Raw genomic sequence first — 24,618 nt, 5'->3', positions numbered from 1 at the left:
TCATCAAAAATCAATTTTGTTTAATTTAATTAAACAATTACTGATTTATTATAATAATTTTCATATCCAATTATTATTTAAAACAATTGTTTGTTTTTAATTTAAATAAGCTATCATCCTTCCAATATAATAACAATTGTTGAAAATTTATAATAATGTTAATGAATTTTTATACCTGAAAAAATCATATAAATAATTTTTATATACAAACATTTTGTAAAATAAAAAATATATATAAAAAAGTTTTTAAATGAGTTTCTTTTTAAATTAAAAATAATTACCAACTAATGGATAAGGATTAAATATGAAAAATTAAATTAAAAAATTATTACTTGAATGTTTTATTATTAAATGTTGATAAAAAAAAAAAAACAATAATTGTGATGTAAATGAAAAAAATTATTCAAAACTACAGATAATGGAAAATTTTTTAAGTAACATGTTAAATCAATCAAAGAATATATGCCAATTATTACAATCAATTTTTTTTTCTTTTTAAAAATTGAAAATTGAGAAAATAGAAAGAAAAAAAAAAAAAAAAAAAACAGTTCGATGAAATGCTTTGGCATTGGCATGATAAATAAATTAAATTGGGGGCAAATAATTCATGATTTTATTAAGAACATGAGATGAAAATTCAAGCACATATTATTTTTATTGAACGTGCTGTACAACTTTTGTCCATACTGATACGGTTGGTTGTTATGTTGTTGTTTTTTATCCATCATATTGTACTTGTTTATTAAAAATTATGTTGTTATTGAATTTTAGTATAAAGATTCATTGTTTGATGAACGTGGTCTCTTAATTTTTTCAAGATTCTTGATAACCAAATCATGAAGTGAACAATAACGATTACGTACTTCACTCATGACAAGCCAAAGACTTGTATATTCTTTTTCATCCATTTCTTGAACAGCTCTTCTGTAGTCAAGAATGTGAGGATATTTAGCAACTTTGCTCAATATTTTGCCTCTTGATACAAAGTACCTAGATATTTGATCAAAAAATGCAGCAGCTTCACTTTCAACTGATTGAATTTCAGCAAGTGTATCTTCTTGAATTGATACACCAAAATTGTTGCCATCTTCAATCTTTGGAATCATAAATGAAATCCACATTTTCAACTGCAAAAAAAGACGAGCAAGTTAGTAAATAAATTACAGATTTTATTAATTTAAATTTAATTAATAATAAATAATTAATTACCAAATTTGAATCTTCAAGAAGTTGAATAATGTATGGTTTAACAACACTAATCATTTCACAAAGTGGCTTGTTGCATGGTATTGGTCCTGATGGTAAAATCATGACTTTAGTACCAGCTTCATCATCAACATCATTTTCCAATTTTATTCTTTTACGTTTTAATCCATCTTCAGAATTGTTAAGTGCAATTGGATCTGGTACTGGAATATTGAGCTCTTGATGAACTTCATTTAAATTGCGATTGCAAAAATTTGGTGTTTCCAAAAGTTCATTGAGCTTGACAATTTTCTCAGGGAAGCCTTTCAATAATAATTGTTCAGCCTATAAAAAATAATTTATTATTATTTTCAATTGAAACATAATTTAATCAATAATTTGTTTATAAAAAATAATTTATTGTCATTATTTACCTTGGTCTTCAAAGAGTCTTTGTATTCTTGAACCTAAAACATAAATAAACAAATAATATTAGATGATTTTATGAACTTTTGTAATATTATTTTTAAATTTTTCATCAAACCCATTTCATTGGTATCAAAGGTTGGCATTTACTTTGATCTGGTAAACATATTTTTTTATGATTTTGTAACATTCTAATAATTCAATCTGACAAATAATTTTTTAAATTTAAATTACCACATTATAATTTTTTTTTTTTTATTCATATGTTTTTAAAATGGAGACTGGCATTTGTGCCAGTGATGCTTTTTTGTTTTTATTTTTATCAAACAAACAGCTAAATTCACACGTAAATGGACAATAATAAATCAGATCCGGTAAGCTGCATTAAAATTATTCAATTAATATTTTAATAATTGTGCGACATTATTAAGAATAAAAAAAACTTAATGCCACATGGACAAGTGATGACAAAGTTACGTGAAAAAAAAAAAATTAACAGTCATTCAATAAAATAAATATCAAAAAATCAAATATATTTCATCAAAATAAAACGTAATTATCAAAGAAAAAATAAAAAATGATATTAAAATATTGAACATTAATAATTTTGATAACAATAAAATATTAAATTTAATAAATTGATGAATCATATTGAAAATTCACGACATTTTTCATTAATTTTGAGGTTAGAAATCGCCGGATTAATAAATAATTGAATAAAATAATATTTATGTCAAGTTAAGTATAATTATTTATAAATAAACAAAAAAATAAATATTTAATTTATATGAAAAATATATATTAATAAATATTAAATTAATTATTACCACAGTTGAAGGTTGCATTGTAAAAAAACACAAACAATACTATTTTTCAAGAAGTTTACAACACCGGCCAATCGGCAAACATTAACCTAACAAAAATATTTTAACAAAGTACTTTCAAGACTCATTTATAAATAATCATTTAAAAGTAGCATATTAAAATATATATTAAAATTATTAAAATATTAATAACAAACCTTATTTTGTATTGTATCAGCCATTATTAGTTTTATTTAAAAAAAAAAAAAAACAATAACTTTGGAAAATATATAACCAACACACTATTATGCGCTTGTGTTGAAAACTGGTTAATACAAAAAAAAAAACGTGCATTTTGATAAAAGCCGGAAATGTGCACAACACGCACCACATGTTAATAAAATTTTCATATTTTATTTATTAATTTACATAAATTAACAATGTTTAAATTTATTTATTTTTTTTTCAATTTTATTTATTTTCAATAAAACAATTTATTTTTATGATTTTATTGTTGTCTATTGTTAATGGCGGTAAATTTGAATGTACATTATTTCAATTGAAAAAAAAAAATTGTTAATTGTTTCAGGATTTTTTATCATGTCATTGTGATGAAATATTTTATCTACCAAGTGAAGTTGTAATTCATAATAAGCCTGATGATTGTTGGGTATCATATTTTGGTGGAGTTTATGATTTAACAAAATTTTGCAATGAAGCTGATGATGAAGATGTAATTAAACCAATTATTGCAAATGCTGGAAAGGATATTAGCCATTGGTTTGATCATGGAAAAAATGATATTAAATATCAGCTTGATGAATCAAGTGGTGATGTTGTTATTTGTTGTCCACATGGAAAAATTCCAAATATTATTTTTGGATCGAAATTTCGTCCGCTTGACAAGTGTCCATGGTGGCTTGATGAAAATTATAAAATTGGTAATTTAACTATTAATTCAAGACCATGTAAAATTGTAAATACTCTAACTTCCTGTGAAGTTATTATACTGGTAATTAATTAATTAATTTATATAAATTTTTAAAATTGAAAGAAAAAAATAATTTAAAATTTAATTTTTATTAGTAAATTTATTTTTCAATTGATGTTGTATTTTTTTCTTTCAAATGTCCACTTTTTCTTGTACTTATAAATTAAAAAAAATTAAAATTTTCATTAATTTTTGTTGATAAAATTATTTAGGTTTGTGAAGAGGATAAAATTTCGAAAATTCAAGAACGATATTTGGCTTTTAATTGTCATGCAAGTAATTATATTTGGAAATTTAATGGAAAAAAACTTGATATGAATAAAACAATGACTGAAAATGGAATGATTGATGAACGTGAACGTTATACAAATTGTGGTTTACCTGAAAATATATATGTACCATGTATCATGTGTTACTTTAAAGATGATTTAACTGTGGCATGATGGTATACATTTTCACCATATGCTGCAAATAGTTTATTTTTTTTATAAACCAGTGTATTGGTATGTTGTCTATTTATTTCTTCCTAGGATAGTACGTGAACAAATGCGAGGACAATACCTTTCTGCTTTTATTTTGTAATTTTTTTTTTTTTTATCATTCTGATTTGCTACTGAAACACACGTTATAAAATACATGATGTATCGTCAATTAGACTCATTATATCATTCCGTCAAAGAACGAAAAATTCTTCCAATTAAAATGAAAATAAATAAATAAAAAATAATTTAACAAAAAGTATTTTTAATAATAATAAAAATTAAATAAATTTTATATTTTTATAAATTTTTTTTTTTATAAATAAATTGTTAAGAAATATTTTATTATTAATTTTTGTTTATTTGTTGAATAATATACTTAATTTTTAATTGATATAAAAAAATTTAAAACAAATAGAAATTATTGTTATTTTATCGAATTAATTTTTTGTTTATTTTAATTTATAAATTTTTCAATAAATTTTAAACAAAGTTCAATGTAAGTCGTTGATAATCAAAATAGATACCTTGAAAGATACCAATCAGTGTTTTTTATCTCGATTTAATCTTCGTTTTAAACTCTTCCGTATATGTTTATATATATATAAAGTGTACATTTAACAAAGACTGATGCAAAAACTATTTTTTGTGTATAATAAAAAATGAAAAAAAAAATATATATAATCATGTCCATGAAAATATTCAGAATAATGCATATGCTCCTGTCGTCGGGTTTTCACGCAATAAAATTAAACGCGTTTGATACTTCAACGTGAACTCTGAAATGGCAAGTTAACAAGAGGTCATCATGAGAATAAAATAATAATATAGGCACAGTTTATTGTAAATTGCATTTACAGACAAGAATAAGTAAGTTTTTTTTTTTTTTTTTATTTATTTTTCATTACTGTATTTATTATTTGTGTAATATCTATTCGTAGATTTTATTACCTCAGGCTAGCTACCCATCAGCTGAATAAAAATAAAATAAAAAATATATACATTTTTAGTAGTCAAACGAATTCCATTTAAAATCAAAAAGACAATTTATATAGAAAATGTTTTTAAATATATATAAAATTATTTGAAATAAATTTTTATTATTTTCTCATTGTTGATGGTCTTTTGAATTTTAATTAAATTTTTCTTGTAAATTAGTGCTTGTCCTCTTTTATTTCCAGTCCAATTGGCCTGTTGTTAATTTAATTAATTTGGTTTTAATTTGTTTTAATGAATTGTTAAGAAAACAAAATTGTAAAAAATATATCAGTATCAGTATGTAAATTGATAATGCGAATATAGAAAATTAGAACACCGGAAATGTGGTCTATTGGACTGGTCACTTTGAATTTATGTATATTGATTAACAACAATAACCTAGTTTTTTAATAAAAATAAATAAACACACTGTATTGTCAGTTTCAATAAATCTCGATTGTAAATGTGAGCTAATATTCTTTTTCTCAATTTCAATTGTATAAAAAATAAAAGAATAAAATATTATGATCGTTAACATACTTTCTCGTTATTTATTTCAATTTTTTTTTTCAGATGAGATTTATATTGAAATTAAGTTATAAAATTTTTAGGATTATTATATTCAGGTTTTTTCTAAATTATAGGAAGCATAATTTCATGAAAAATCCATGTAGAAATATTTTTTCGACAAACATGGCTTTCGACAAAAAGTACAGAATTTCGAAAAAGTGTAAAATTCAAAAAAAAAAAATAAAAATACCTGAAAATAAATTATGAAATTTTTAGGATAATAGTATTTAAGTGTTTTCTAAATTATAGAGACATAATTTCATGAAAAATCCATGTAGAAATATTTTTTTGACAAACGTGATCTCCATCGAAAAGTCCCGAGTTTTGTCTACAGGTCATGCCGAAATATAAAATTCGAAAAAAAATAAAAATAATTGAAATTAAATTTTAAAACTCATAGGATGTTTATATTTACATGCTGTCTAAATTCTAGAAGCATAATTTTATAAAATTTCTAATTATAAATATTTTTTTTTAACAAATATAACGTAAAATAATTTTTTTAATTTTAAAAAATATCAAAAAATTAAAGAAACTCAATTTTTGTTATAACAAGAATGTCAAGAATTTATTCAATTATCAAACTGACTAAGAAATAAATGATATTATAATAGTATATTGATAATAATAAAATAATAAATAAATTTTTTTTTGTATCACGATAAAAATAAATGGTGAATGTGTATGTTTATCGAACCATGAAAATGATATATATAAAGATTATAGAATTAAATGAAAATAATAAATTGTATCAGTATAAAAATTGTCTATAAAGACATCGACCTGATATATTTGTCGTGCCTCTGGTGATTCGTAGAAAAAAATTAAGTACTTGTTAATCGAGTCACTTTGAAACCGTATCAAAATGTATGTGGTCATCTATCAATCAACCCTGTCACATCAACAGACGCCTTAATTCAATGCTCTTCATTTCACAACATTTACCAACAATATTCTACCAGATTTATCAAAACAACTGTATATCCAAACCCATATCAACATTACTGAATGACATATAAAAATTATTCTCATTTTATTATTATTTCATTTCATATTATTTTATTATTTTATCATTTTTTTTTTCAGTAAATCAATTGTTGTATATTATTTAGTCTGAGCAATTTTTCAAATAAAAATACAAAGGTATTTGAACGGAAAAACCTTGACACTAATATCAAAAACAATTGCAATTGAGACTGCATTGTTTTCATACTTTTTTTATATAAAAATAAATATGTAATTAATGAAAATCAATGTGGGTCAACTGGGTCATGCTAGTTGAAACATATTTCATCTTGTTGTAAAATCATTTCAAACAACATCAAAATAAATTATTTATATTTCGTTTCAATTCATTTGTTTTATAGAAAATAAATACCACATTGACATGGAATTTAAAAAAATTTACAAAAACATAAATATTGTTTTATTTTTATGAAATTATTTTAAGATGTTTATGTCATCATCAGTTTGGAAGACAAATATATTTTCAAAATCTTTAAAATCAAAAGATCTAAATAAACGTTTTAAATCTATGAAAGTTGCTGTTCTTGGTGCTGGTGGAAAAACTGGTAAATATAATTAACAAAAAATAATTTATAACCTGCTTTAATATTTAATTTTAATTTTTAATAGGAAATGCATTATCATTTTTTTTAAAGCACTGTTCATTGATTGATGAATTGTCATTATACGATGTCACTCCAATAAATCATATAAGTCATGAATTAAATCACATTGATACAAAATGCAAAGTAACATCATCATTACCAGGTGATGAAGGCTTGGCAGAGACATTAAAAAATTCAAAAATTGTCATGATAACTGCTGGTCTACCTTTAAAAAATGAAAATATAAAAAATGATATTTTCATGACGAATGGTGAAATTCTGGCAACTTATATTACTCAAATAATCAAGCACTGTCCTCGTGTAAGTAAATTATACTCTCTATGTTTTCTTCCTCTTGTAAAATCACACACAAAAAAAATGTAAATTTATTAATGCAAATTTATATGATAAATATTCACAAGATGATAAAGATTTAGAATAAAATTAGGAAGCTTGTTCGCACATCAGTAATATACCGTTGTACCATCACTGGACACATTGCAAAGTAGATTTTTAATTTTATTAATTTTACAAGAAAACATTACAAGCATAAAGCAACAACTGGCACTAAATAATGACTTGTAGAAGTACCATTTGTGTTAAACTTTAATCCATTCATTATATGTACTATTTGTGTGTGTGTTAAATGTTACTGACCTTGTCTCATTACTCTTCCTCATTAACAAAGACAACTGAGATACTACAAATCTTCATTCATAAAAAATAGATATTCAAAGTCATTTAAATAATTAATTTACATTGTAACATTTAAATAAAAAAAAATAATGAATTTTTATATTTAATTTTAATCATGTGTATGGATTTTATCAACAGGCATTAGTTAGTGTTGCAACAAGTCCAATTAATAAATTAATACCATTGTCTGCTGAAGTTTATAAAAGATTTGGTATATTTGATGCAAATCGTTTATTTGGTATAACAACATTAAATTGTTTACGTGCAAATTTATTATCATCAAAAATAATTAATATTATACCAGAATATATTAATGTACCAGTTGTTGGTGGTTGTTGTTCAATGACTTGTGTACCATTATTTTCACAAGCCAAGCCTTCAAATGAATTTACAAGTGTTAGTAATAATTTAGTATTAAATTATCAACAATTATAAATTGTGTAATGCTGAGTATTTGATGAATTTCTTAGGAACAAATTAGCAGACTTATTAATGCAGTTAAAGTGGGCGAGGAAGATGATGTGATGAAAGAACATCATGATAATGAAAAGTCTTCATTTTCCATGGGTTTTGCTGCTGCACGATTTTGTATTTCTTTGTGCAAGGGTATTTATCATTTAAAATTATATTTAATAATCTTGTTGGCTTGTTTATAATATTAATTTTAAATTTTATTAAAAGGTTTAAAAGAACATCGTGGTATTGTTGAGTGTGCATATGTACGTTCATGTGTACTACCAGAAGTTAAATACTTTGCAGCGCCAATTGAACTCGGACCTGATGGTGTTCAAAGACATCTAGGTTTACCATCATTAACATTATATGAATCGAAAATTCTTGATAATGTTTTACCAGTTATTAAAAGTGACATTCAAGCTGGCGAGGTATTTTTATTTAGCCTGTTTTTAAATTTGATTTAAATTATTTTTAAAAAAAATTTTATTAGACACTTGCTTTGGGATCATGTTCTACATCATCTGAATTTTGTAAAAAACCATTTGATATTTGTCAACAAGAAATATCAGCAAATATGATGAAGGAAATTGTCAATCATCCAAGAAATTTTATTTAAAAAGTATTTATTATAACTGTTTATATTTTTAAATAAATAAAAATACTTTTAGTATATTTTTACTACGACGAAATATTGAGATAGTTTTTTTTTTCTATAGAAATTGGTTTTAATATTTTTTATTGAACACGTATATTGTAAAATTATTACGACTCGTGACATTTTAGTGGATTTTGATTTGTGAATTCCAGTGTAATGAGTTTAAATTTGCATAGTGTTTATGTCGTTTGAAAATATAATAAATGACACTTTGAATATACTCAAGTTGTGTGTTTTTTATATCAATACAATATTTATGCGAATAAAATTCCAAGCATCATATAATTTTAATTTTTTTTAATTTTTAATTTGTTGAATATTTAAAGTATCATTCAAGTTTTAATAATTTTATTATTATTGATAAATAAATATATTTTTCAAATAAATTAACAACCATAAATAATACCTATCAAATCAATAAATTAAGTTATTATTTTTATTTTTAAAAATAAACTCATAAACACTTCCGTATTTAAAAAATAAAATTAAAAGTTGATTTTAAAAATATTTGAAAATTAAATAATCCAACAATTTCTATTTTTTTTTTTTTCAAACTTATAATGAGAATGATTTATCAATAAATAATTTTTAATTTTAAATAAAATCCATAAACACTTACTTAAACAAGTAATATAATTTTTTATTTAAAAAATAATAAAAACTTTGTATCATCATTCTTGCTTTACACATATATAGTTTAAAGTAATGTGCAAAAGGTAACTATAAATAAAAGTGGTAGTGTTGAAAGACTGTAAATATACAAACCATAATGTATCCGCGGAATTTCATCGTGTGTCGTGATCTCACGGCCACAATCGACGTTACCCAGCACAACGCACGCGAATTACGAGGACCATATGTGTTTGCCGGATTTTATGTTGCACCAATAAGTGCGGGTTAATAAAATTCTGTATTTCATTGCATCACTTGAATTTATTTTTTTTAATTCTTTTATTTATTTTTCAAAAATATATTATACACTCAATGCATGTTGTAGATATATTTACGTACATATATGTGAATGCTAAATTTTTCGGTAAGAAATATATCAGTTTGTAAATTTAATACAACGGGACAAACTTGTTGTATATATACAGTGAGCTTTTTATTGTTGAAATAATCGTTTCCGCCTTGAGTTTGTGCAAATGCAATTGACTTTTTATTTTTTATATACTTGTACACAACTGGTGGGCCCTACACGGAAAAAAATTTTTAGCTGCAGCAACGAGCTGGATAGCTGTCTCTCCTATCCACGGCTAACTAACCTTTGGATAGTTAGCAGAGGATTGTTATTTTGGCAATCCACATTTGACAGGTTACTATTCTTGTGAAAACAGCGTGCCTATGTTACATTAGCTACACTTTATAGCTTTATATATGACGTTTGGTATCGCTTAGCTATTTATTGCGTATATGCATAACTATAAGTATATCATACGAAGTACAAATTATTAATGTACATTTACTTTTTTAGTATCTATAATTATACTATTTGTACAAATGTAACTTGTACAAATTTATGCTTTTTTATAACTTTATGGATTATTTTAGTCATTGTTAATAATTTATCTGTCAAAATTATGAACATTCAAATTATGTCGATGACTTGGATTATTTATATCATGTTATATTTGTCTTTTATATAGTTGATTTTAAATCAACTATTAACTATCAAAGTTGACTGCAGCTAAAAATTTTTTTCCGTGTAAAGCCTTGAAAATATTAGTCTGGTTTAACAGCTAAAGATGTTATTAGCATTTATTTTTATATGCGTTTGTATTTCCTATACACGAATTTTACTTCTTTTTGCAGTTGTTAGTTATATTACACATGTGTCAAATTATTTTTTTATTTTTTTATCTTATTTATGAAGTATTTTAAAATGATTAAATGCGATGCTTGGATATTTATATTATGTTATATTGCTATATAGATTTTTCAAAATTATTCAAAGACAGTGAGTAGTTTATGTTTATTTTTTTTTCATTTAAAAAATTAACAAAAAAATTTTTTGATTTTTATGCCAACTGTGTGAATGTGATTTCGATAAAATTACAGGATTTATGCTACTTTAATATTAATACAGTGTATATAATTGCAAAACCGGCTATTTTTATTTGCAAAGTAATTATCATCACTTGGCGAGTTAATTTGTGTTAAAAAAAAAATACGTTAAAAGAGAAAAAAAAAAGTTTTTAGTACATAGAATATTTTTTTCCTTTAACCAATATTTTTTTTTTATGATTCATCATTGTCTCCAATAACATGACCCTCAATTTTATGTCATAAAAAAAAAGAAACTTCAAGTACTACCAAAAAAAAGGAAACAAATTTTATTCAAAAAAAAAAAGCTATTAGATTTAATTAAACAAACATAAAAAAAAAAATATAAGTACTCTTTAATTTATCGAAAAAAAAAAAACTTTAAATGATTATTTATTAAAAAAAAAAAAAATAAAAAAAATATTTAATATTAAAGATAAGTTAAAAAAAAAAAAAACAAAATGTATATTCATTTATAACTAAGTTAAAAATTTTTTTAATTCAGGTATGGCGCCAGGGAATTGTCGGGAGTTATAAATATACGTATTTGTATGATGGGTTCACTTAATACTCAATCAAAGTTGAGATAACAAATTCAGACACATACCGACCATACAACTGCAAGTCTTATCGTTTCCATCAATTATTTTCCATATCGTTAATCTGTTTAAAAATTACAAAAAATCAGAAGTTTACTTGCCAAGATGATAAAATATATTACATGAAGTATAAAGATGCTCACGGAGTATGAAAATAAAAAAAAATAAATAAATAAGAAGAAATAGATAAAGATAGTATAGTACTATTATTAGAATTATAATGCTGTAGTCAGTTTCTTTAGTGCAATTCATTTGAGCTTTTTTATAAAGCCTTATCGGTTTTTCTGCTACTCATAATCCTTCTTCTCTCTGATACATGAGATGAATTTTGTTTTTATTTTTTTTTTCTTTGCCTAGTATTACCCACTAAACATATCAAGAATCTTATGGTGCTTGGCAAATAGTTGTTTCAAGTTCCGGGTAGACTAGACTTATATATTTTTTATTATTTTTTTCAAATGAAAAAAATTATCTTATTGAAGTTAGGGATGATTTCCCTCGGGCAATTATGCCAGTGTATTTAAATTTTTTTTTTATTTTATCTGTTCAGTGAATATTTCTTGGTGTAACTATTTATCACTTTTCATGACATTGGGATAACACAATTTTATTATTTATATACTAAAATAATCCAAATCCATCTTAGCACTGTATAAAAAAAATACTCTTTTTTTTTTTTATTTAATTTTAAATGTATATTAAATAAAAAAACATATTTGTTTAATAAAACAGCAATCGAATAATATTTTAAAATTATAGTTAAATTTTATTATTAGCAAAGTCCTTGGTAATGTCCTTGAACTTGAACGAGTAACGAGCCTCAAAGTACAAGTTTCTTAGCAGTCACCAAGTGCATATAGATGCACCTCAGCGTAACGTCGATCTTAAAATAGATAAATATATGTACACAAGTATACCAAATGCTTCTATTCATATAAATTTATATATACAACACAATTACATTGTACAAAAAATATACCATTATTTTATTTTAGCATTATATTTTTCATATAATTTTTTTTTTTTTCATTGATAGTATTCATCTTCAAGAGAAAAAAGCTTTTTTTTTTTTTCATACCACACCCATATCTACTCCTCCTTTACTTCTTCATTTTCTTATTTATTCATTTATTTATATTTATTATTATTATTATTTTTATTATTTTTATACACCCTTACAGTTGAAGGTATATCTAGTAAATAGTAATTTACCTGTTGTAACACTTGCGGCTGTATTTTATTGAATTATTGCAAATGCCGATTGTAATGGCAAATTATATATATTTGAATGCAATGATAGCACACACCATCATGGTTTTAACACCTCGAAAAATATGCGTGTGTATATCGAGGGAAGATTATAGAAAATAAAAATAAATAATTTAAAAAAAAAAAATTAAAAATATATTACTTGTTGTGTAGGCATACCAAATACAAGATGAAATCTTTTTCTATATGCCTTGCAAATTGCAATATTATATTTAAACTTGCAAAATTGCAAAGCTTATATGTTTTTTTTTTGTACATTGTTCTCTTTGAAAATTTATAAAGATATTTTTATTATTTATTTTAAATTTGAATGAACAAAAATGTATAGTTTATGATAAATTAAAAATAACCCATATTTGATGTGTTTATAAACATAAAACAATTAAACATTAGAAAGTTTGATTCCCACGTTTCACTTTTGCTACAATTTTATCGAGTGATCGAATTAAATATCATCCGTAATTGTAAATATACGTAATATCAATATTACGCTTGAGTCAAATGTACGATTACCTCATTTTAATCTATTATCTGCGTTGGCATGCTTGAATAATATTTTTCATTCAACTATACACAACAGGGAGGTACATTTCCGCGTATTTGACTTACTTAATTGAAATATTTATACACATAATTTTAAAGAAAAAGAAAAACAACGAGCTATTATGAAAATATTATATGTGCAAAGAAATTAAATTCTTGCATTGACATGAGTTTTCTAATAGGTGAATTTATTCATAATTATTATTAAGCTTTTTAATTTTTAATTTATCAAATTATTTTTATTAAATTTCCGGTGTTTTAATTTATTAATGAAAATATTTATCATCAAACAAAAAAATTATGCCACAAGCTGTGTTATTTTTATAAATAAAAATTAAATAATTCAAATAAATTTTTCCAATAATAATTGTTATTTTAGCTCTTGATTTTTGTACTTGATGTCAAAATAATTTCTTAATTTAATTCAACAAATCTTCTATCTTTTAATTTAAAAATAAATTCAACACTTAAAAATTCAAACACTCCATAAAAATATAAAAAAAAAAAAAACAAATAATATTATTATTCAAATGCAACATAAGAAAAACTTTCGTTGAAAGTTTTTTTAAAAACATTACGAAATATAAAAAAGGGTCTTTTACAAATGCTCCAGTTTTAAAATTGGAGAAAGTTACAAGACGTTAACATGATGATATTGTGAGAGAGCCATTGGACCACTTGCACTTTATTATTAGTCAAATTCATTGTTTCATACAAAATAAATTAAACAAAATGTCAAAATTATTTTTTTTATTACCATCATCAGTTGAAATTTTTTTTTTTTTTTTTTACCATAAAAAAATAATACAAAAAATACAAAGTATATAAATAAATAAAAATAATAATACAACAATAACTTGTCATGCCATTTATTGTCGGCAATTTTTTACATACAATTGTCGTGCACGTAAAATATTTATTTTTTTTATTATATTTTATTTTTTTTAGGGTAAAAATATATGTCCGAGGTCAAGTGTCCGGATGATCGTTGAGATGAAAATCGTGAATTTATTATTATCATTATTATTTATTTTTTAAGCATGACAAAGGCGAGAAAGGTCAGAAATAAAATTGAAAAAATAAAATAAAAAATGTATTCACACTTGAATTTAAATGAAAAAATAAAACAAAAAATTAGAGAGAGAGAGAAAGAGAGAAAAAAAAAAGTGTCGTATTTCGAAGTTAAATCGTCTCCAGTGCACTTTCACCTATGCAAGAGTGAATATATTTGCAGTATAATACTAAATTTAGTGAAAGCAGTTGCGCAGTAGCTGGTAGATTATTACTTCACGATTGCGTATTACATACTTTCTGAGTAATAGGTATGCAAAAAGATTAAAATAATACTGTTATTAATATTGCTATATTATTTTTTAAAATAATTTAAATTAAATAAACTATTTAATATTTGCATATGATAAAAAAATATACAAATAATTAAAGGTGTTGTTATAATTAAATAATCTTGTTAATTAAAAATCAAATTTATGACTTTTCGATAAACTAGTAAATTTGTAAAAACTTGTTTTTATTTTCTAATTAATATAAATTATTGAATAGAAAATTTATTAGATCTAAATTGACTTTTATTTGTCAATGGTTATTTTTTTTTTTGATAAGAAAAATCAACTACTGTTAGCATCATGTTTACATTTAAGTTTTTTTATTATTTTTTTTTCTAATGAAAAATGATACTTGATATTTAAGGAAAAAATATGAGGATGTTGCTGATATAATATATGAAATAGATATTAAAAATTGTGGCTAACCATCAACACGTTCCTATCACAATCTCAATCATAACGGTACTTGGCTTTTCTACTTGATGACACTTGATCCTGATTTTTTTCCAAATAAAAAACTTAAAGTGTCGAGAAGAAAAAAAAATAAATGGATATTTTTTTAAATGGATGATATAAATATTTTTAAATTGGGTTTATAATAGTTTAATATGTGTATATATATATAATAAATTGGTAAAAAGATTTAACATCTTGGCGTGCTAATGAATGGTTGTTTATGTTATGAATATTGCGTTATAAAAAGACAGTGGATAGTATCTCAGTCTGTTATTTTCAACTGATTATTGTCAGACTTTTATTACTGTATAAAATAAAATCACATACATATCTTGTCACTGACTTATTATTTCTGTGCCAGTTATTGTTGCTTCCTTATTACTCATGTAATTTTACACGTACTATTAATTTTTTTTCCCCACGAAAAAATATGTATCATAATTCATAAATGTAAATTGAATATAATCGAAAAGAAAAACAATTAACTTACACTCATTTTATTGAAAATGTGCAAGTAATTATACTGTGCATTTTAGTACTTTTTTTTTCGGAAATTTTTCCACTTTTTTATTACTAATCAACTTATTCAAGTGAACTTTTGACCAAAATTATGTGCTTTTTATGTCTTTTTATTATTATTTTATTTTTTATTTAAATAATTTTTTTTTCCAACAATGTTGTGCTAGCTTAATATTAAGTTGACACAATTTAATAATCTTTATCAATTATGTGTTTTTACGTTTTATTCTATTAATTTTCATTTAAATAATTTTTTTTTTTTATTATTAGGAAAAAAAAAAAATTATTTAAATAAAAAGTAATTGAAATAAAAAATTAATCGAAACGTAGAACGAAAACACATAAAAAGCACATAATTTCGATCAAGACTTCGATAGGATAAGTTAATTATTGAAGAAGTTGTGTTAACTTAATATTAAGCTAGCACAACATTGTTGGAAAAAAAAATTATTTAAATAAAAAATAATTGGAATAAAAAATTAATTTAAACGTAGAATAAAAACACATAAAAAGCACATAATTTTGGTCAAAAGTTCACTTGAATAAGTTAATTATTAAAGAAGTTGTGCCAACTTAATATTAAGCTAGCACAACATGCATTGCTAGAAAAAAAAAAATATATAAGCACAAAAATCGCGAGTTCCACACAAAAAAAGCATATTGTGTTGTGCTAATTTTCTAGAGGTATAAAAAATGATATTTTGAATGAAAAAATATAAATAAAATCAAGGCGTCCGGTGCTCGAGGATCATGGTCAAGATAATCCTGTGGTAAAGGAGAAAATAAATATGAAAAAAAATATATTCCTCGTGTACATAAGAAAAATAAAAATATAAAAAAAAAAAAAAAACAACTTGCAAGCCGTAGGGCTAAAAACTTACGAATTACGCGGATAAAAGATTACAGAATAAATTTATTTTTGATTATATTGATTGATGCATAAAATTGATGAATTTATAATATCGATTGATCATAATATCAATATATATATAACTGGAATACCATAATAATACTAAATCGATCAATTCAAATACAACAATACATATTAAATTTAAAATTGATTTAAATATTTATTATATGAAAAAAATTCTAAATTTTACATATGAAACAAATTTGATAATTATAAATTAATTATATACAAAATCATCGTTTCGCAGAACTTAAATTTTATTCAATGATATAATTTACATATGTATCTATTTGGAATTTATACAAACGTTTTAAAAAAAAGGAAAAAAAAAAAAACATTTAAACACGTTTATATATTTTATAAATGTATTTAAAATATTTTTAAATAAAAGGACACTAACCTTGCGTGTTTCAGATACAGATAAAAATTAAAATAAAAAATATATTCTCTGCTTGAAATACGCACTCATTTATAGGTAGATGATCTGGAAATATAAATTTACTTGACATCGATCGTAGCATCAGGGTGCGTATTATTCACCCGAGGGTGAGTAAATGCCTTAAACATTTTTACATTTTATTTTTTTTTCATCAACATCGCGTGCTTGTACTCAATGCAACAAAGTTGTAACAAAAAATTTAACTCAAGTCACGCTTTTATTTTAAAACTCAAGTAACTATGTATTTTTTTTTTTTTATTTTTCATTAATTTATATACTTGGTAGTGTTCTGATTATCATCTGGATTATTACATTTTACAAATATTTTTTACAAGATGAATATAATTTTATAAAAATTTTTATATTTTTTTAATTAATTTTTTATTTTACTTATTATTTATTTTTGTTTTTCTATTTAGCTTTTTCCTTCCAATAATATTTAAAAAATAATTTTAAAAATTTTATGCCATTTCTATTGTTCAACAAAAGCCATACATTAATGTCTATTTATCTTGCGGGAGTCTTTATAAAAAATTAAAAAAAAAAAAAAAAAAGGCAAGTACAAAAATCTGTATGAGATAAAGTATATTATGAATAATTTTTATTGAGTGCAAAATGATTATGATTGGAAGAACGATCGACATTAACGATAGAAAATATAAGAATAATGACTGACGATGGATCAATAGATCATCTGAATAAAGGATCTATATATAAAAGCCGAATGAAAAGATTTAAATCCAGTTGTTGTTGTTGTTGCGATCGTGACAACGAGTTGCACAATTACACGAACAAATACGCCCGTTAAAAACCAGGTATATATGTATTACGATCAAAAAATACATTGTCGATTGCGTAAAATCATGAAATAAGCTCAACTGTTGCACATTTTTATTTTCATTTCAAGTATATCCTCTCGATTTTCTCATTACCAATATTGGATATAAAGACACATGCAACTGTGTGGTTAATGTTTGTTTGTAATTTAATAATCTATTGGTATAAATTTTGTATTTTTTTTTTTTATTATACTTTATTTATGAACTACTTTTAAAATTTTAAATGAGGACGAAAGAAAATAATGGTTCAATTACAACTTGTATTTTATATACAATTTTTTTTTTTTTTTTTCAAATTTTAATTATGCGGTTTTGAAACCGTTGCACTATTTATTAAATAGTTTTTCATACAAATTTTTTTTCCACCCTCAATAATAATTTTAATTAAAAAATGAAAAACAAAAAAAAAAAAATTATTATCTTTACTTTAATTTAAAAAGAAAAATGGTTTTATTGAAAAAAGGCAGGAAAATTTTACAATAAAAAAAAATAGAAAAATGAATAAATAGATAAATAGAAAAATTTTTTTAATTCACCCAATTTACCCCCCTTGTCCCTTTAAATAAAAATTTCTCGATTTTTTTTTTTTTTTTATATTTAAATATAAAATAACGCAGTAAATATAAATTAATTTAAAAAAAAAACAATGATTATTTAATTTAATAAATATTTTTGCGTCTTTTTAACCAGGTATTTAATTTTATTTTTATTTTCTGGTTACTCACGACTATCCTTAACTCTGTGACACGCGTTACACGACAATAGCACGTCCACTCGTTTACCATAATGTCACATTGTTCCCGAACAAAGTTATACTCTTACTTTTTTTTTTTTTATCTTTCACAAGTACCCACACCCACTGCTCCACATGGCAAAAAAACCTTGCTCTCTGCCACGACGATTATAACTATATTTAATATATTATTATTTTTTTATTTTCATAACTCTCTGTTTACAATGCCAGCAAAGTATCAAGAGCCATTGCTTTATCTGACAATCAATTTTACACCAAGTTGATATCTTTCAAGCCGATTACATCCCAACAATAAGATCCTATTATTTTTTTACCATATTACAGCTTTAATTATCACTCATTAAAATCATAACACATCCGCGGTTTTTTTTTTCTTCTTTTTTTCGTTATTAAAAGCCTATTTTCTTTTTTATTATGTTAATCAACAAAATTCCCTGAATATATATTTAGCTATTATTTTTTTATTTAATTATTCTCTCTTAATTTATCAATTATCCTCATTTGTTTATAATTTTACTTCCTCTTATTGTCTCTGTCACACAAACGAGTAACCGTAATCATAGTCGTGACTACCGTTGGTTCGCACGATTGAGACTCGACTTTTTTGTTTGTCTATTATTTTTTTAAATAATAAATTTATTTTTTTTTTTTTATTATTTACGAACAAGGGTGTACCGACTTGAAAGATTTTTTTTAAATTTTTTTATCGGGCTTACAAAAGCAACTTGTGTATCTGCACATATCAACATCAACGTGTGCGATTAACGTAGGTTAGTTGGGGTCGATACTCGTTCAACACTTTTTACCACTTTTAATTTTTTTTTATTTTTCATATATACATAAATATATACAGACTGATTTAAACTATTTAATTGATAGGTGTGCCACCATCTTATCAAAATAAATTTATAAACAAAAAAAAAAAGAAGAAAAATAAAAAACAAAAAATTATTTTTTTTTAATATTCAACGTTGCCAACTTCAATCAACACTGTTATTCATTTTTTTAAAAATTATTCTTCAAAATTAAATCATAATATATTTAAATAAAAAACTTGAAATAAATATATTTAATATATAAAAATGCATTAAATTAACGATCACGCGTGTATTGCTAAATATTGTTTTATAAAAATGAAAAAAGTTGTCAAAATTCACGTGGGATAATTTAATGAATTTTTCAAATATGACTGATACAGTACAGATGAAAGAAGTCGTGATGACTTGTCTTGAACGTTTGCAAAAAGAGGTAATGTAAAATAAATTTTTTAAAAACTATCTTTAAAATAACAATAATGACAAGTTTGAATAACTTGAGAATAATTCTTATCATGAAAAACTTTCCCTTTATCTAAAAAAAAAAAATATATTTAAATAGCAACATAATCAATCAAGCACAATTGTGTCAGTAAAATACATGAAATATGTACAATATAATATAATTTTTCCTTGACATATATGACATTTGAATTATTAATTTTCAGGCTGTTATTTGTCTAGAGAGTTTTCCAGATAAAATAACAGATTTAAATAGTATTATTGAAATTTATGCACCATCTAGTATTAAAACTGGTAGTACAGATGCACATACAATTAATCGTATGCCTGAATGTCGATCAATATCATCAACAATTGGAGAATATGACACAGCATCAGCAGCTGATACCAATCGTAATTTTTCATAATTAATTTTTCTACCAACAAATTAATCGAACAGGTAAATTCATTCATTACAGGTAAATTATTAAAATCAAAATTTGATGTAACATCATTATCAAGCTATTATACAAAATCATCATATGAACGTAAACGTAGTAATAAACATCATGGAATTAATAAACGTCGTTACTATCGTATTTATAGAAATAGTAATAATGGTGTTATAAATCGTCGACGTTCAAGTGCACTTGGACACATGCTTGCATTTATTGCACGTAAATTTGTTATTTGTACAAAAAGTATGATTATAACCCCTTCATGTTACCTTGTTGAACGTTTTATATCTATGATTTTTCAAAGGTCAGTTTATCATTTTTAAATATTTTATTTTAATAATTTGTCAGTGCACAATTGTAATCTCCTTTCACCACAAATACCTTTGCATATGAAAAAAAATAAAATCATTGTTTTTTTTTATTTTATTATTTTTCTATTTAAATATTTATTTAGTTTTTTTTTTTTTTTATTTTATTTCTTTGTTTTACTCTTTGCTCTTTGATCTTTTCATCGATGTAGACATATTATTGTACACTTTCTTTTGATCATTAAATAATCAAAGTGCATGATCATTTTAATGATATTGGTTTTTTAATTTTTATTGTTTGTTTTGTGGTTAATATTTATTATTATTTTTTTAAAACAGAAGAGAGCTGAAGAATGCTCAGTGTGGTCCATGTGCAGATTGGAGTAATTCACTTTCAAGTTGTGTTACATCACTAAAAGAAGATAAAACTCTTGTCGGTAATTTTATAAGTGTCATGAGACCAGTTGCTGTTCAGCTTATAAGTGATACAACAACAGTGAGTATTAATTTTTTCTGAGTGTAATTAAAAATTAATATAATAAAAAGGAATTTTTTTTTTATTTAATTTTTATGTGGTTTATAAATTATTTGGGGAGTTTTTATGGTATTTTTATTTTTTAGCTTAAACGATGGCTTCAAACACTTGCAACAAGTTCTACAAAAATATCATTGGAATTAGCTAATGCAACACGAAATACTGAGACCATTGATTGTTGGGCTTATGAGCTATTTTTTCATCTCAAGTATCTTCAGGTCAATCGTGCACGTGAAGCCGACAAAGTAAAGATTTAACTTGTTATTATTCAACGCACACACTTAATGATTATTAGCTAATGGTTTTTTTTTTTCATTTGAAGATTACTACTACTGATGAGAAGACTGGCAGTGCTGAGGAGGTTACACATATGAATCTCTGGCACAGAATGGTTCAGCTTCGTGACAATTACATAATCTTGTATGAAAATTTATATGCAAATCCCAAGGTTCAACATGTCAAGACCAATGTTGAATAATTTATAATTTATTTTCATATTTTTTTTTTTTCAATAAAATATTTAATTTTATAAAAAAAAATCATATACATTTTATATTATTTAATGATTATTTATTTTTTTATTATTATCATTTTTTTAAGATTTTAAATACTTTCCTTTATAAGAGTTTGGAGTCTTGGGTAAAAATTAGTACACTAAAATAAAGCCATAAATGATTAAAAAAAAAAAATGAGAAAAATGAAAAATTGATTTTTAAATAATCCAGTTATTTAAATTGTATTTTATTTATTTATTCCACGTTGACATTAATCTTTGAGATATCAAATCTGCTTTACATGCATATTTCAAATTTATCATAATAAAAAATTTCTATTCCATTAGTATAAAGCTTACACAATAAAAAGAAATTCAACATGATAAATTGAATAATAATTCATCATATAATTTGATTCATAAAATTTATTTGATCAATTAATTATTAACCCTTTGTTTATTCAATGTTTTTTTAAAAATCTACAAAATTATATTTTCTAAATAATTATATAAATAGTTAATTAAAAATTGTATAATTATATGAAAGAATAAATTAAATATGATTTGATAATAATATATATGATTTATTCTGTTTAATAATTTTCATTGTATATATATTTTATAAATATTTTTTCATCTTGACAATCGTGGAATTGTTAAGGAGCGACTAGAAGCAGCATCAGTAGCTTATAATGTTACCTAGCCAAACAATATACCATGAGAAAGTCAATGTTACTTTAATGTGCGGGACCAACAAGTAACCATGAAAGCCCACACACGACGACATAATCGCTAAACGTGTACTTTTAAAATTCATTATACCACGTCTTATTGTCGACAATGAAAATATTAAATCTTGTCGTGTTTTCAAAATAAAAAAAAACAACAACAACATTATATTTCAACAAATATTAATAACAATAATAATCACAGACAATGAAAATATATTTATCATAGAAAAATTTACATTAATTCAGATTAAATGTATTTTTAATAATTTAAATAATTTTCAAGTTGAAATATAATTATCTAAGAATAGTCATAATGTGAAAAAAAATTTTTATTAATATTTAAAAATAAATTTTACATTGAAATTTATTATTTAAATTTAAATTTATATTTTTGCATAAATTGACCTTTAAATGATGGTCGAATATAATTTTTTTATAAATTTTTTTTATCATTGAAATAATTGTAATTTATTATTTGATTTTATCGATCATTGTCAATTGATGATTAATTTTTTTTTTCGAATTATTAATATTCATTTTGTTATTTAAATCACCTGTGGCTGTATATTTCAAGAGTGCATAATTTTTATACTCTCATTGTTTTATTATTGAGAATATATATTTAACATTGATCGATTAATCTTTTTTGCATATATTGTTGAATAGAAAAAAAAAATAACAATCGAAATTTTATTGTTTATAATTTGTACTGGGGAGTTTTTCTTAAATGCCTGAGGCAAAATAAATATACATGTGGTTTAATATAAAAAATAAATAAATTAGCATATATGTTGTGTGTGAGGGCCAGGGGGTAAATTTTAATGTCATGATTTATCTATTCGACGACGTTTGTGTTTAGAAAAATTTATTTTTTATAAAGGCGTCAAGTTGATGTGAACCGTTATGTTTAACCGACAATTTATTGCTTTCGTCGAAACACTTTATTTACACATTAAATGTATTTTCCATTTTTTATTTTCTAACATTATATTAATATATTTTCGAAATTAATTTTTCAGATATTTTTAATAAAGCTTTTTCACATTAGTAATTATTAGCGTCAAATATTTTTCGTTATTTTAGAAATTTTTTGATTTAAATTTTGTGAAAAATCATGTTGATTGATGCCTGATGGATTAATTTATTTTTTCTTACTTTTTAAAATAAATGAATTGGAAAATAAATTCATGAATAATATCAAATTAGTTTTGGAGAAATAAGACAAATATTTACATTATTTTTTAATTTTTTTTAGAATATTTGAAAGTGATGGGAAAATAGTGGATGAAGGATTATGTTCCAGGTAAAATTGAAATATTATGTTTCTTTATCGAAATAGATTAGGGAAAAATGAAAGTGTAGTTATTTAATCTAAACCAACACTGGTGGATCACTTTCTGATCGAGTTCTCATTTTCTTATTTAAATGACAAGACTTCTTATCAATGACAGGAATAATAGTTTAGAAGAAAAATAGATTTATTTTCTCCTGGGAACAAATAAGATATACAACTGAAAAAAAATAGTGAAAATACATTTTGATTCAATTCATTCATTCCTTTTTTAAATCCATATTTCTTCATTTATTCTTCAGGGAATTTTTCACAGTTCTTATGGGCTTATTAAATTTATTTCTCGACTGAAAAGCTCACCGTTTTTTTTTGCTCCAAATTGTTTAGAATTGCCGCGAAAATGAAACTCGATTTATCTTACACTACTGTAATTCCATTGAATAATTTTAAGCTTAATTAGTCCTTTCAATAAAAGAAGCTGACTGTTATCATATTTATAAAATCAATAAAATAATTCCAAGTGTATAAATAAAAATTCTTTGAAATATTTATCAATAAGTAAAGGGTAGCTAATAAAAAAGAAGAACTTTGAAAAGATAAAAAATCTAAATTCAATAAAAATAAACGACATGAAACGTTAATAAATTAAATATCACAGTGGACATTTGACACTTTGCTGTGTTAAAAAATTCATATGTGCACGTTCCATTTTCAAATGATGATTAACGATGAGATAATATACAACTGGACATCCGCTAAGACTTTCTATACACGTATTAAATTCATTTTATCCTGTTGCAACATGCGGCACCGCAAATAGATTGCGATAAAGAAATTAAAGAAAAATTGAAAAAAATAACAAATTAAAAAGCTCAGCTACTAAGAGACAAAAAAAAATAAAAAATAAATACAGAAGGTAAAGAAGGATGAATAAAAAGAAGAAACAAAGCACGATATTGAGCTAGGTCAGCAATGGCCATTGT

The 24,618-nt window shown here is 23.4% G+C and overlaps 4 protein-coding genes across 8 annotated transcripts; 3 read left to right on the top strand and 1 right to left on the bottom strand.

Annotated features, from left to right (window-relative positions):
• Positions 1–14: 14 nt before the first annotated feature.
• LOC122848300 (proteasome activator complex subunit 3) lies at positions 15–2,732 on the bottom strand. 4 transcript variants are annotated; one of them, XM_044146275.1, is made up of 4 exons: positions 1,730–1,877; positions 1,620–1,652; positions 1,210–1,530; positions 15–1,127 (listed from the first exon to the last, which is right to left on the bottom strand). In XM_044146275.1, exons 1-4 carry the CDS (start codon positions 1,799–1,801, stop codon positions 768–770), a joined length of 786 nt encoding a protein of 261 aa, XP_044002210.1. In that variant the 5' UTR covers positions 1,802–1,877; the 3' UTR covers positions 15–767. The 4 variants fall into 4 exon arrangements, with proteins under 4 accessions (XP_044002210.1, XP_044002212.1, XP_044002214.1 ...); XM_044146277.1 differs by lacking the exon at positions 1,730–1,877 and adding an exon at positions 2,633–2,732 and having other exon boundaries at positions 397–1,127; XM_044146279.1 differs by lacking the exon at positions 1,730–1,877 and adding an exon at positions 2,442–2,512 and having other exon boundaries at positions 397–1,127.
• Positions 1,847–4,074, top strand: LOC122848301 (cytochrome b5 domain-containing protein 1). 2 transcript variants are annotated; one of them, XM_044146281.1, is made up of 4 exons: positions 1,847–1,985; positions 3,004–3,426; positions 3,618–3,850; positions 3,936–4,074. In XM_044146281.1, the coding sequence occupies exons 1-3, from the start codon at positions 1,962–1,964 to the stop codon at positions 3,846–3,848; spliced, it is 678 nt and encodes a 225-aa protein (XP_044002216.1). In that variant the 5' UTR covers positions 1,847–1,961; the 3' UTR covers positions 3,849–3,850; positions 3,936–4,074. The 2 variants fall into 2 exon arrangements, with proteins under 2 accessions (XP_044002216.1, XP_044002215.1); XM_044146280.1 differs by having other exon boundaries at positions 1,850–1,985; positions 3,618–4,074.
• A 2,611-nt stretch (positions 4,075–6,685) lies between these two features.
• LOC122848299 (malate dehydrogenase, mitochondrial-like) lies at positions 6,686–8,881 on the top strand. Its single transcript, XM_044146274.1, has 6 exons — positions 6,686–7,003; positions 7,068–7,363; positions 7,877–8,134; positions 8,209–8,344; positions 8,420–8,622; positions 8,685–8,881. Exons 1-6 carry the CDS (start codon positions 6,883–6,885, stop codon positions 8,808–8,810), a joined length of 1,140 nt encoding a protein of 379 aa, XP_044002209.1. The 5' UTR covers positions 6,686–6,882; the 3' UTR covers positions 8,811–8,881.
• A 10,241-nt stretch (positions 8,882–19,122) lies between these two features.
• On the top strand, positions 19,123–21,659 carry LOC122848298. Its single transcript, XM_044146273.1, has 7 exons — positions 19,123–19,333; positions 19,443–19,811; positions 20,047–20,233; positions 20,299–20,581; positions 20,925–21,081; positions 21,207–21,365; positions 21,443–21,659. Exons 2-7 carry the CDS (start codon positions 19,734–19,736, stop codon positions 21,596–21,598), a joined length of 1,020 nt encoding a protein of 339 aa, XP_044002208.1. The 5' UTR covers positions 19,123–19,333; positions 19,443–19,733; the 3' UTR covers positions 21,599–21,659.
• The last annotated feature ends 2,959 nt before the right edge of the window (positions 21,660–24,618 follow it).

Source organism: Aphidius gifuensis, linkage group LG2 (assembly GCF_014905175.1).
Source record: "Aphidius gifuensis isolate YNYX2018 linkage group LG2, ASM1490517v1, whole genome shotgun sequence".
NCBI lineage: Eukaryota > Metazoa > Arthropoda > Insecta > Hymenoptera > Braconidae > Aphidius > Aphidius gifuensis.
Note: the sequence above shows the minus strand (reverse complement) of the source record. Positions and strands in the feature narration are given on the sequence as shown.